The sequence below is a fragment of the Heloderma suspectum genome, chromosome 7, assembly GCF_057233095.1.
Source record: "Heloderma suspectum isolate Gila_16-S chromosome 7, 16-S_ref, whole genome shotgun sequence".
Classification (NCBI taxonomy): Eukaryota; Metazoa; Chordata; class Lepidosauria; order Squamata; family Helodermatidae; genus Heloderma; species Heloderma suspectum.
In genome coordinates this window covers 51,398,779-51,413,461 of record NC_139464.1, presented here as the reverse complement: position 1 = coordinate 51,413,461, position 14,683 = coordinate 51,398,779, and the positions used below count along the sequence as shown (strand labels likewise).

At 43.1% G+C, this 14,683-nt stretch overlaps 1 protein-coding gene across 1 annotated transcript in view; it reads right to left on the bottom strand.

Moving 5' to 3' along the window:
- ANKS1B (ankyrin repeat and sterile alpha motif domain containing 1B) overlaps positions 1 to 14,683 on the bottom strand; it is a 578,800-nt gene that overhangs the window by 35,779 nt on the left and 528,338 nt on the right. Inside the window, exons 18-19 of the mRNA XM_084810203.1 lie at positions 11,349 to 11,456; positions 956 to 1,135 (exon numbers count right to left, since the gene is read on the bottom strand). Coding sequence (XP_084666329.1) covers positions 956 to 1,135; positions 11,349 to 11,456 — 288 coding nt within the window. The remainder of the gene's footprint in view (positions 1 to 955; positions 1,136 to 11,348; positions 11,457 to 14,683) is intronic.

Below are 14,683 nucleotides of genomic sequence, written 5' to 3'. Positions count from 1 at the left end.
GAGACTAACACTAGACTTCCCTGTGTATGTGTGGAGTGTATTAGGACGTCAGTTTCTGATGACACAATTCACTCTGTAGTTTGGGAAGAACTAAATGGATTCATTTTACCAACTGCCAAAACTATCTGGGATGGAACAATTAGATTCCACTCAACCCTAAAAAGTCCCCTTGATGGGGAAAATGGTTGTGAGAACGCATCTTGGGTGACCTATATCGAACACTGCTGTAAAGAAACTAGTATTAAGATTCCTTCCACAGAAAAGGGCAGTAACATGTTCAACATCATTCCCTCTATTCCCGATGTTCTGGCACAAGTGCCACTCCTTATATAGCCCAAACTCACAAGAGGAAAATACAAGCAGTCTTGGGAGTACCCTGAGCTTTTCAGGAGTACAAAATCCTTCAGGAAAAAATGTCAAATCAGCACAATGGGGACTGAACATGATCAGTGGTCATGGAAAGCTGCCTGCCTGTTGGAGGGGGGAATGGAATGAGTGTTGTGGAGGAGGGTGTAGCTGACTGGCTTTTTCTTGGATGTCCCACATGTCTGTATGACCAAACCGTAGCCATCAAGATGGCATACTAGTATTATTTACTGCTCGAAGAAAACAATGATCCATCATTAACAAAACCAAGTCTTCTCTTCCTCTGACAGAATAGTTTGACTTCATATCTCCACAGTATCCACATCTCTCAGGCCTGCTAGCATATAAATAACTGTAGTTTACAGAAGAGAAGGCCTCTATAGAGTACTTGTAAAAAGCATGCTGGTAGAAGAGGATAAAAGAACAGTTACAAAGTAAATGCAAACCAATTCAGTTGAGAAGTCGGCATATCTTTCAGAAACATACTGCTATGGAATAATATTTGAAAAGATATCCTTAAAAAATAAGAGTGGATTTATAACTCTAGGTATAATAATTTGTAACAACAGGTTGGGTTTCCCCACATTACCTGTGCCATCTGTCTCTCCAGTTTTGACCGGGGAATATCATCAAAGTAGCTGTCATTCCTTCTCCTCCTTGCATCCCCCTGCATGATAATGTGTGGTACGTCCAGTGAGCCACCGGTAGTGTAAGTGCTTTGGCTGAGTGAAGGGGACAACTGAGGAGGAGTGTGGTTACCACTGGGTTCCTGCGTAGAATTAGAAAAAACAACAGCATGAAATAAACACTGTTTGCTTCTGAAGAATGTGTGTTCCCTGTGCCACAACCTTCCCCTCCCAGGGGGAACTTGCTGACAGGTTGGGACTGAACGGGAATGCTTCCGACCACCCCCTTTCTTGTCCTGTAACCTTGAAGAAAGGGGACCCCAGGACTCTGAGCTAGCTGGGGCGCAATCCTATGCATGTTTAGATAGAAAAAAGGCCTACAACTCCCAGCATTCCCCAGCTAGCCAGGAATGCTAGGAATTGTAGGCGTTTTTTCCTCTTCAACCATGCATAGGATTGTGCCCTTAGCTGCCTGAACTGGGGGGAAGCTCTAGTTGCACCCATCCCTACAAGCCTGCAGCTTGCATCTCCCCTGTAGGCACGAATGCAAATATCTCTGGTACTAATGCTAAATGGTAAGGCATGTGGGGGAATGGGGGAGAAACCCTCTCTGTTGGTTTTGGTCAAAACATCCACACTCCAAAACTCCACTCCAGATGAAGAGGGAATGTTTATAAAACAGAATATTAAAAAAAGACGAGAAGGGAATCAAAGATACTTAAAAGAAAATAAGGCATACCATGAATCTAGCTAGCCTACGCTGAAATCTTGGAAATAACATCCTCACGCATAGTGGTCACTGGAAAGTATGTCACATCATTCTCTTTGGCTGGGAGGGGCACCTGGGTTTCAGAGTGGCAGCATGCCCTGGTGGCAATAGACCCCAGTGGACACAAAAATGAAAAACCCCAGATCATTTATTAGGTTTGGCTAGGGCAGAGCTAGGCAACGTGGTGCCCACAGGCACCAATGTGCCCCCAGATAGTTTCCTTGGTGCCCTTCGAGACACCCTATTCCTCCCAATTTTTATTTTAAAAATATTTTTATATTTTCTTACTGGCAACATGGATTGCTTCAAAGCAAAATGAGAGCATCTGGCTGCTATTATCTTAATTTCCCAAGAATGCCTCTGAACAGGTGACTTGTCCTTTTTGACTAGCCATGCCCACCTATGGCAGCCATTTTATGGTTGTGCCCACGACCATTTCTTCAATTTCCAGATGTGCCCGTGGGCCCAAAAGCTTGCTTGCCCCTGGATTAGGGTCCCTCGTCTCCTGAATGTAGAGCCTAGGGCTGGAATGCAGCTGTAGGCCTCAGCCTGTCACTTTCTGGCACCAACACTGCTGGATGATTGCTGTGTGAAGGCATTTAGTTGCAGTTCTCTCCTCCACTGTCTTCTCTAGCTGGTGTTTTTTATTCACTCACTGTCTCTGTGGTCTCCACAATCTCTTTCATCTCTCAAGCCTTCCACTCTCCCTCAGAATTAATTCACTAAAAACTCCTCAGTATCTCCTATGGCAACTCCTCAGGGCCCAAAATGTGTGTGCTCCAGGGATCATGCTGTGGGCTAAATTTACATAAGCTGGAAAGACTGTAGGGCTATTGTATCAGTACTTCCAGAGCTAATACTTGTAAGGACCCTAAGCACTACCGAGTGCAGTGATGGGCAACCTTTTGAGCTTGGTGTGTCAAAATTCGCCAAAAAACCGAGCATAACTCGGGTGGTGTGTCACTTCGAGAAAAAAACCATAATTTCGCGATATTTATAGTTTAAATAACAAAAATGTATAATTGTAATATATAACTGTATTTAATAAACCAAAAACTAATTATTTAACTTACCTGCTTAGTGACTTCTTTGTTCATCTGTCAGTCGGTTTCTTTTGTTGGTCTTGATATTATTTAACTTGTGTGGGGTGCCGTGAACTAAGATAAGTGAGGGGGAGGGGGAATTCTTTAACTAACCTGCCTATTAGTGACTTTTTTGTTGCTGAATTTCATTGGCTAAACCTTCAATTGAAGGTTGGTATTTTGTACACTTCAAGCCCAAGCAAGCGCTACTAACTTCATCTGTCAATCTGTTTCTTTTGTTGGTTTTGATATTATTTAACGCTGAGAATAAGGTCTCACAAAAGTACGTAGAGGGAAAAATTGTGAGTAAAGCCATTGCTATATTTTTCAGGGTGCTAAAAGTGTCTGGTAATCGGTTCCAGGCACTCCAAATTTCCTGTTCGTAGTGGCACTCCTCTTGATTCTCCAAGCGGCTCCTTTCCAGATTCTCAAGCTTTGACCTCAAGTCAACAAACACCTGAGCCCAGATGCTGTCTTGAAATTCTGCAAGTTGCATCTCCAAATCATCAATTTGCATCCATTGGAAACCATTTAATTCCAAACTACTGTAGACTACTACATCAGGATACTTAATTATTTTTATGGTCTGTTCTAGGCTTCTAAATTGATTAAATCTATCACTGAACTGGTCAAGTAACGAGTCTAAAACATGCTGGTACTTTATATGCAAGGGTTCCATTTCATTTTGTACAGCTGCACTGGCCTTCTCAAAATACTTTGTTACTCAAGGAAAATACTTATAAGTTTTAGTTTCTACATCTCGCTTGAAAATTTTAAGTTTACTTTCAAAAGCTTTTATGTTAACGTCAATACTTTTGCCAAAAACTTGTAACTTTAAGTTCAGTTCATTAATATGAACAGAGAGAGAGAGAACCCACTTATCATCATTGAGCTGAGAAAAGTTTCCCAGATCCTTATCCTCAAGAAATACCTTAATTTCTTCAAAGCACTCCACAAAGCGTTCAAGAACTTTGCCTCGGCTCAGCCATCTTACATTATTGTACATCAGCAGTCCACTGTAGCTGGAATCAACCTCCAGTAAAAGTGCAGAAAATTCTCGCTTGTGAAGGGGGCGAGCAGCTATTAAATTAACTATTTCTGTAACAACTGACATTAAGTTGTTTAAGTCGGTGAATCCTGCCTTGGCACATAAAACCTCCTGATGGATAATACAATGAAAAGGCACAATCGGATGTCCAATGGCTTCCGTAAACAATTTGACAAATCTGACTTTTTTCCCTACCATGTTTGGTGCCCCATCTGTCGTCACTGACACAACTTTAGAGATATCAATGCTTAGGTCACGGAATGTTTGTATAACAACCTTACATATTTCGCTTCCTGATGTACTTGTTGGCACTGATACTAACTTTATCAACTCTTCTCTCATTGTGAGACCATCAGAATATCGACCAATAATGGCCAACTGAGCATATGATGTGACATCAGTAGTTTCATCAAGAGAGATCGAAAAATATTTACAATTACTTATGTCTTTAATTGATGTTGTACGTTTGTGTTCAGTCTCATTATTCGGTCTTTTATGATATTTCTACTGAGTGGTAACTCAGATATTCTCTTAATAATTGCATCTTTATTCTGCATATCGTGAAATAGAACTGGTGCACATCTTAGGAGAGTTTCTTTAATAAATTCTCCCTCACTGAGTGCTTTTCCATGCTGAGCTATGGAGTAAGCAATGCTCAAACTCGCAGATGTTAAATTTGTAGAGCCTTTTATAAATTTAAGGATGGAATTAGATTGGCTCTTATAAAGGTATAGCTGCCTGGAAATGTATTCCTTCCTTTCATCCTCACTTTTTTTCAAGAGCTGGGAATGATTAGTTTCAAAATGTCTATTTATATTCCACGTTTTGCTTACTACCGTTTCAGTACATAGAACGCAAAATGATCTGCCATTTTTTTCTATAATGCCATACATCTCGGTCCATGTCTCTTGAAAGGGTCGGCTACTGCTACTACCACTTCCTTTACTTAACCTTGGATTTTGATTTTTTTCCATCAGGGGGGCAGTGACAGAAGATAGAATTATAGATAGCCTGTTAGCCCTGCAGGCAATTAGGGGTTAACTAGCCTAACTGACCACAAGATGGCACATGTAACTGTCTTTTAGGAAAGGGCAGGGTTAATAAACAGAAATAGGGGTTAATAAGGATGCACAACAGTAATAGTGGTGAAATGGAGTCTGCACTATGCTGCAAAATGGTGTTCCTTATATAAATTAAGATGGCTGCCGCTATTTCTAATGGTGGGAAACGGCACCCATAGCACAGGCCCTCGCCTCTCCCAGCCTCCCCCTCACTTATCTCAGTAATGATGGTCAATTAGAAATCCACGACACCCCAGAACAGTAGATTGGATGATGGTTGCTGTGGTTATGTGGTTGCTGGTAATGGCGATCACAGGGCCCCCAGAGATGCATCCCCCGCAGCATTCCGCTGCTCCCTGCTCTGCCGGCCAGAAGTGAGGTCAAAGATCCCCTAACGGCCTAACCGGAAGTCCCAGAACTAGACACTCTGTGCCGGAGTTCTGATGTTTTGGCCTACAGACCTCCGGCACAGAGTGTCTACACTACACTACAGCAAATGTTTCATCCTCGGCTACTGCACCTGGCCGTGCAGTAGCCGAGGATGAAATGTCCTTCTCTGCATGCGGCCCCATACTTCTCTGCATGCGGCCCCATACTTCTCGGCATGCAGCCCCATACTTCTCTGTATGCGACTGCATGCGGCCGCGTGTCATCGAAAATGGCTATGCGTGTCAGTGCTGACACGCGTGTCATAGGTTCGCCATCACGGCCCTAGTGGCATGGGCGACAGTGGTAACATGAAGGGAGCATTTTGAGCTTTTCTTCAGCCTGGGGCCATTCCACCTTAACTATGCCTCTAGGGAAATGGGTGGGAGGGATGGAACTCTGCCTGCTGAGCCTCTGCCCAGCTATGGACTGGTACATGCCACATCATTTTGTGCATCTAAGTTTATATCACAACACTTTTTGCAAGACAGAAAATCAGAAGATGTTTACCATAGCAAGAGCGGTGGCAAATGGCACCTGTTGACTTTGTGCCTGACAGACAGAACATTGAAGGGATGAGATGGAAGGGTAAAAAGCAAGGGAACAAAAGTCTTGATGTAAACCTTATTCAGAAGTAAACTTTATTCCCTTGGAAAAAAGGGATGTGAGGTTTGACTTGCAGCTGCTATAACCTATGCAGGTTACGCAGAAGTGAGACCTACTGACAGGGCTGGATACGTTCCTAAAGCCACTTCCCAATCATATTAAATGAAAGTTGTGTGTGCCATTTTAAGAACAGACTTAAGGCACTCTTATGTTGGTTCAAGTCCACAAAGCTAGGAAATTAGAGGCTAAGGCTGATGCCTTAACAGATGCCTCATGATCAGTAATTACATACAATGCCACAAACTGTGCTTCCTTACAACGTACCCTCCATGCACCCACACTTTTCCTTGATCTTTCAGGACCAAATCCTGATGGGAGGTGGAATACCTGGGACCAGCAAAAATGCTCTCTGATGAAGCATTGGAGCCATACTGTGTTGCTACAGGAATTCTCCTGTGAGATGACCCATGCTTGTTTGTTGCTTACATCAGTAGCTGGCATGACGAGTTAAATAGTGGGAAGGGAGTATCTTCCAGCACCCTTCACCATGCCTGTGCTGGGTTAACACCAAGGAGCTTTTTGAGCGGCATGACAGCAAGACGGAATGAAAGGAGAGTTCAAGTTGCTTATTTTGGATTTGGAGCTGCACCATAATGAAAGCGAGAAAAATGTTCATTCCTTACCACATTGAGATCTCCACAAAAATCTGTGGTGGCTGTAGAACCGGAGAGGCAGGTTCTAAACCTGAGAGGCATAATGAGGATTGAACAGGTTGGGTGGAACGGTGTTGCAATTGAAAAGAAGTGATAAGTAGAAGGGTTAAGCACATTTTTCCAGCATACCACTTCTTTGCATCAAACTACATCCTCCCAACGCTACTTCACAGCAGGAAAAAATCTGTGCGTTAAGATTTGTGAGCACATTATCAAACTTGTGTGGCCTACAAATACACTGAAATAAAAATAATTATGCAACCCATTCCTGCTCAAAATGTTCCCCATCCTACGCTGCCCCACCCCCACACTGTTCTTCGGTACCTCTTAAAAATCTATGGAACTGGTAGATTATTGTCAAACATGCTTTGACATTTTTCATTAATGGCACAATCATCAAACCAATTGTGCTAAGAAACATGGGTACAAGCACCACGCCAAGTCATTAGTAGCAATACCACTCTCACTCTACTACATCAGAGGAGACCCACTATTCAATCTTAACCCAGGTGAGCAACAAACAGGAACAGGTCAACTCACAGACGGAGGTTTCTCCAGCAATACAGTAAGGCTTAGAAGCTTCATAAGGCAATACCAAGACCAGGACAAAGTGGTACATCTTTCCTGGTCCCAGGCATTTCATCCTCCCCATCTGGACTTGGGGCTGAAAGACCAAGGAAAAGTATGGGTGCATGGAGGGTGAGTTGTAAGCTAGGTGAGGCAAACCTCTGGCCCGTGAGCCTAATCGTACCCATAAGGTTCTCTAAGCCAGCCCTCTAGGCCTTTGCTGCTGACACATCCCTTTTAAAATGCCACACCTTACCTTTGATCTTTTGAGCGGGGTGGAACCTGGCTTTTTTGGCATTTCCCTGTTTTGCACTTGTTTCTAGGCTGCCACAGTGCTTTTCCCATGCATTAAGGCACCCTCTGTTCCTTCTGTGACCTTTGCAAACTTCAGAATGCTTTGGTCCTTTCCGTCATCTCTTCCATCACTCTTCTCCCTCCCTGAAATCCTTAGTGCAGCTATTAGGCAGTTGCTTGGACACACTTCTTCTTCTGGAACTTGGAAGCATCACTGGTGAAGTTTTCTTGTCATGCTTACTTTTGAGTAGCCATGCACAGGTTATTTGGCAGTGCTACTTAAAAGTAAAAACAGAACAGAATGGGGTGGTTTGGGGATGCTTGGTGGAGGGGATTTGCACATTGCAGCCAAGTCTAAATAATGCAGGCTTACTTCTCAATACACATGCATACACTTACTTGCTGCTGTGGGCTTACCTGAGAGTAGAAATGGAAAGGGGTTGGGATGCTCAGTGCAACTGCAAAGGAGTGGATTTTCAAATCCATTTCTTTGCTGCCCAGGTTGTCTCTGAGTAGCATTAACAGGCTTGTTGCTGTGGTATAGGGAAGGATAGAGGTGTCTGGAAGGGGAAAAGGAGGCCACACCTAGCAGACTCCTACATTCAACTTTACAACTGTAACAATCAAAGTTGGCCCCTCCCACTTTGCCTTTGGCCCCTCCCAGCACTGGAATGCAACACACACACACACACCCAAGACCCTTCCCAGATTGGAATTCAACTCTTGGTGCAAAAAAGGTTCCCCACCCTTGTTGCAAGTGATCATAGTTTGTGACATTGCACATCATTAAAAATTGCAGGGCACATTTGTTTAGGCATCATCCGTAGCTTCCAATTTCCAGGCTTTGTGGAGCTTGAGTCAACATGTGATAGACTTAACATCAGAAAGGATTTTTTTTGTTATTGACATACTAATAGGAAACCCAATTCTCTGCGTGCCAATCCTTATGTAGCCAAAATTGCACCATCTGCACATAAGAGGGAGGTATCAGCAGGCTTGGAGGAATCCAAAGGTTTGCAGAAGCACAAACAACTCTGGCGAAAAAAACACTAAGATGGGGAAAGCCTAGAAATAGTCTAATGGGCACATTCAGTGGGCAATGAATGCTGACTGACTGTTGAGGGGGGAAAGAGAAAACGGGGGAGAGGGAGGAGAGAATGGAATGGAGTGTGATTGACTAGCTGAAACCCTAAGTAAGAGAATTCGACACTGCAACGTTTTTTTAACACGTCCCACTTGTATTCCCAGTTTCTCCCTTCTGTTCTCCAGTTTCTTTCCCTGAGCTGCTTACTGCAACAGTAGCTATATGCACAATACCTCAGAAGTGGAAGATGACATCTCAATCTGCAGAACTCTCTGTCTTGCTAAGAACACAGCCTACTACAGCTTTATATTACCGTTTACATTTTAGCATTACTGCAATATTTTACACAGTGCCAGGAAACAAGAGCTAAAAATGCCCTGTATTTAAGCAAATCTCCAAATGCAAAAATATTGTGAACTCAGTGACACTTTTATATTCATGGTGATATAATCTGTTTCTCTCCCAGAAGCCTATATATATGATATGCCAGCCATAAGAGTGAAAATATCCATGTAATTTTAAAACACTTTTTAAAAGAGGGGTCGGGGTGGGGAGGTGTTATGTACAAGGCATAGATGGTGGCTTGCAATCTATTACGTACTTCTCCTTTACAAATTTACATTCCTCAAAATCTCCAGAAAAAGAGATTCCAGTTCAAGCAACTGGCTCTAATTTACTTTACAATCCAATCCAAATGCATGCTTCCTCAGACATAAGTCCCACTGTGCACTATTTATTTATTTATTTATTTATTTATTTATAACATTTCTATCCTGCCCTATATCCCACTAGGACTTATTTGCTAATATGTTTGTCTAGGATGGCAGCCTAAAAGATTAAAAAACCACATTCAAATACTAAAATGATGATAAAATATTAGGGTGATGCTTTATGGCATGGTGATACCTCAGGTACTAAGTAAAGACCAGGGTGGTTTCTCCACGACAACAGAAGAAGTGAAAGGAGGATTACCCGTATTTTTTCAAGGGATCGGCTCTGGTGCGCTTATGTCTGTGCAGGTTTCCATGAGTGAGTGCATCATACCAGTATCAGTTGCTTCACAGAAAATACTTCTGGGTGGGGTGGGGTTGGAGTAAATATCATCTGACTGGCAGGGGCTGCTCAACCAATAAGAGAGGCTCACCCCTCCAGGCTCTCCCCCCCTTTCTCCTTTGATAAAATCCTGGTAGGTTTCCTCCAGTGTCTTGCCAAGGAACACTCTCCTTCTGTCCCCCCATCCCCCACATTAAGTATTTCCTTAAACCAACAATCATCACAGGAATGCAGCGTTCCCCCTGCCTTGAAGCTGCCGAAGCTGTGAACAATCTCCTTCTCTCTCTCTCCTACCCCCTGCATTACTTCCTTCCTTAAATAAACAATCATTATAGGAACACAGTGTTCTCACTGCCCTGCTGCGATTGATCGAAGTTTCGAAGCTTTGACATTAAGGCTCTCTAAATGCGTTGTTTCAACTCATGGGAATCTTAGTAACTTCAACAGTGCACATTTCAGGAACAAGCCTCATTGACCATAATGGAAGTTACTTCTGAGCAGACACACATACATTTGTGCTGGGAAAGAGGGAGGGGAAACAAAGGGATGGGAAACCAGCCCCATTTCTAACCCGATACTGTGCAGGAATGAACATGTGAATTAGTTACTTCTCAAGGGAATAAACCAAGCAATGGAGAATTGGAGCTTCAGGAAAGCGCTTTACAGCCTTTAGGGAAGTAGTGCTTTAAAATGTGCTATTTCAATTGAGGGGGATCTCTGTAAATGCTGGTGTGCGCATTCAGGGGACAAGCCTCATTGACCACAATGGGAGTTACTTCTGAGTAGACATTAACTGGTTTTGTGCTGGAAAACACAGGGAAAGGAAACACCCCTTGACCGGGGTCACGGTGAAAAGCACACCCCTGGGCAGGGCTAGCATACCCGAGGTAAATGCGAGGGTTGGGTGACATAACAACAATACTGGGGAGAACCCAACTTAAGGAAAAGAATTGGACTTTAAGTAGTCTCAGGAAATCCGGTTTTTCCCTGATAAACTCTGGGGTGACTGCTGGATGGCCACACCATCATGTATCCCTAACGACCTCCAAACGCAGCTAGTTCAGAGTAAATAGCTGGTGGAGACACCTCCTAGGTTCCCAGATCACAGTATGAGATAAAGGTCATATGCCAAAAAAAATGTAGAAATGAGATAGACCTAGCAACTTTAATGCTATTTATAGAATGTTGTGTCCAGAAAATTGAGGTCGAGATCCTAATTCAGTAAAACATTAAAATGAACTGCATTAAGAATTCAAGCAGATATACATGTTGATGTTGTTAATTACACTGTGCGGGGTTTTCAAGCAACACCCCCACCCCCACCTCCCAACACACAAGACAAATATCTTCCAAGGAAGACCTACTGAAGCTAAAATGGAGAGGAGGAGGATTATGTACGCCACCTTGGGTTCCTCAAAGAGGAAAAAAAGAAGGATATAAATGTAATGAATGAATGAATGAATGAGAAAGACCTGCTGGCAAAATACAAACCAAACAACCTTATAAAAATGAATAAAGGAGAGCACTATAAATCCTGTTTGTATGTCTAGTTACTAAATAATCATTCTTTGGGCTTGAAGACTTTATTGGTCATATAAAATACATGCTTTAGTTTTTAACAGCACCTGAGCACAGCACATTTGCCAGACTTACCCTGAGGGTTATAGATCGTGGTGGTTTCTGAGGTGGATCTTCGTGAAGCCTGTCTCCCAGCGAGGATAAAATGCGTTTTCGATGGCCAAGTAAACTGATTTTTAAAACCTGAAAAACAAAAAGAAGCTTATGTAGAAAAACATTTGTTAAAAAAATAATAATTGAAACACCTGCCATAAAAATCCTCGTGTACAGCTATTAATCAGAACATTATCCCTGAGTCTGAAGCGAAGAAAAGTAATATGTGAAGAGGCATATAACAACAGAGAGTTTGCTTGTCAGAAATCAAAGAATACCAAAACGAATCCGAAGTAGTGAGATAGGGAATGAGATAAAAGGCAACCAGGTATGCAGTGTCAGAAGGGTAGAGGAATCATAGAATCATAGAATAGTAGGGTTGGAAGGGGCCTACAAGGCCATCGAGTCCAACCTCCTGCTCAATGCAGGAATCCAAGTCAGAGCATCCCTGACAAATGGCTGTCCGGCCTCATCTTGAAGGCCTCCAGTGTGGGAGAGCCCACCACCTCCCCAGGTAATTGGTTCCATTGTCGTATTGCTCTTACAGTCAGGAAATTTTTCCTGATGTTCAGCCGGAATCTGGCTTCCTGTAACTTGAGCCCATTATTCCGTGTCCTGCACTCTGGGATGATCAAGAAGAGATCCTGGCCTTCTTCTCTGTGACAACCTTTCAAGTACTTGAAGAGTGCTATCATATCTCCCCTCAGTCTTCTCTTCTCAAGGCTCAACATGCCCAGTTCTTTCAGTCTCTCTTCATAGGGCTTTGTTTCCAGTCCCCTGATCATCTTTGTTGCCCTCCTCTGAACCCTCTCCAGTTTGTCTGCATCCTTCTTAAAGTGTGGTGCCCAGAATTAATCTCCTATTTGACCATCCTCCTGCTGCCTCCCTGCACTTTTGACAACTCTATATACCAACTGGATAAAAAAAGCTCTACATTCAAGGAAAATCCACAAATACCCACACCAACCCCCCTGACAAGACTTGATGAGTTTTATCAGATAAACAAAGTATTAAAGGGATTGAATGGTAGCCTTTACCTGAAACAGCAGCCATACTGACGAGTGTTTAATCACGATGGGAAATATTTAATTAGCTACTGAAAAATAGGAGAAGAATGTAGCTGTGCACCTCAAGTACTTGTTGTTGATCTAAGGTAATAAGGGTAATTGTCCCAATCAACAGAGAAAGGAACTAGAACTAGTTCTTGCTGGATGACCCATGCCCCGATTTACTTTTGTGATGATAAAGATGCTGCAAGACAGTTTCTTCCTGCCGCGCTAGGGTAATGTAAGAAGTCCTGGACCATATGGAGAAGTCCATGATGTGGCTCCTTCTCACACCAATGATGCCCTTCCCAGAAACTGGGGCACTGCTAACATGGGAAGCCGTGGAGGAACTGGGCTCCTCCCACATGGTCCAAGCCTTCTGATATTACCCAAATAGCATAGGAAGGACCCATGCTGCACTGGGCCCAGTCCTTTAGAGTTAATTTTGCCACATGGTCAGTGGAGGCTGGTGGCTCCAATGTCAGTGGTGCGGTGAATGCCTGGGCATAGTAATAGACTGGCTGAGGGCCAATAAACTGAAACTCAATCCAGGCAAGACAGAGTTACTGTTAGTGGGTGGTTTGTCTGCCTGGCTAAATTATGTTCTGGAGGGGGTTGCACTCCTCCTGAAGGATCAGGTTTGTAATTTGGGAGTGCTCTTGGATCCAGAACTGTCATTCGAGGCACAGGTGGATTCTGTCGCACACAGTATCTTTTGTCAGCTTAGGCTGATATACCAACTACGTCCTTATCTGGACAGAGATAGCCTAGCTACAGTTATCCGTGCTCAGGTAACCTCTCGTCTGGATTACTGCAATGCATTATATGTGGGACTGCTTTTGAAAACAGCCCAGAAACTTCAGCTGGTCCAAAATAGGACAGCATAATTGTTAATGGGGACCAGCCAATACTTTTCCATCTGCACTGGCTGCCAATCCATGTCCAGGCCCGATTTAAAGGGCTAGTATTAACCTTCAAAGCCCTAAATGGCTTGGGGCCAGGCTACCTGAAGGATTGTCTCCTCCCATATATACCTAACAGGACCCTAAAATCATCTTCAGCAGTCCTTCTTCAGGAGCCCTTGCCAAACGAAATGAGGTGGGTGGCTACGAAGAAAAGGGCCTTTTCTGTTGATCACCTTGCTTGTGGAATAAGCTTCCCAGAGAGGCTTGCCTGGCACCTTTGTTGTGGTCTTTCCGGCGCCAGCTGAAGACCTTACTTTCCCAGGTATTTTAGTCTTTCAGTTTCTGTTTTAAATCTATTACTGTATTTTAAATCTTTGTGCTCCTGCTAGGTTTAATTTTGGTTTTTATTTCTAATTTATACTGTACTTTAGAACTTTTAAACTTTTATATTGTATCTTATGCTGTATTTTATGGTTTTAATTGTTGTGAACTGCCCAGAGAGCTTTGGCTATTGGGCGGTATAGAAATGTAATAAATACATACATACATGCATACATACATACATACCACTGAACATATTAGGCCACAAAAGCTCCATTAAAAGTGCATATCCTCCACCCCTAATTGTTACAGATGGGGCTGTTCCACCATAGGCCCTTCTGGACTTTAAAGTTGTACATGTACTGATTGCCTTAACTGATATGTATGACCCAGTAACTTACATGCTTCTAGCTACCTGTTGTACATGAGATACTATATCATCTTCTCTGGATGTCCTGCCCCTCTCCCCTTTCACTCTATTACAATATTATGGAAAATATGTAAGATAGTGACATAAAAAACACTCCTATTTATAAGCTCATTGTAGTATCTTAGAAATCCATTAATATATTTCACTGTAGTTTTAAACTGACCATTAGTAAAACTATCGAATGATTCATTTCTGCTTCTTTTATTCCTTTAATGTATGTGCTAAATGTTTATCCAGTTTATTCCCCTTCTCAAAGAAATGTAACTTGATAAACTTTATTTTCATCTTTAGATGCATCTCCTACACTTAGGGAGCAATCCTATCGGGATAGGCGGCCATCGTACCGGCACTTCTACGGTCCCTGCCCCCAGGAACACCCCATTTGCCCTGCTCCGCACTGCTCATCCAGGACGATCCGTGCCACCTACAAAGCAGTGCGGGAAGGGGCGGTTTTCTGGGAGCTGACCTCAGAGCGTGAGCCCCAAGGTCGGTTCCTGGAAACCGAACAATCCTGTGGCCGTCTAACTGCTGTCTAGCAGCCATAGGATTGTGCCCTTAGTTTCTCCCATGTTGTTAAGAGTTGTAAATAGACTATCCATATTCAGGTGTTTTGCA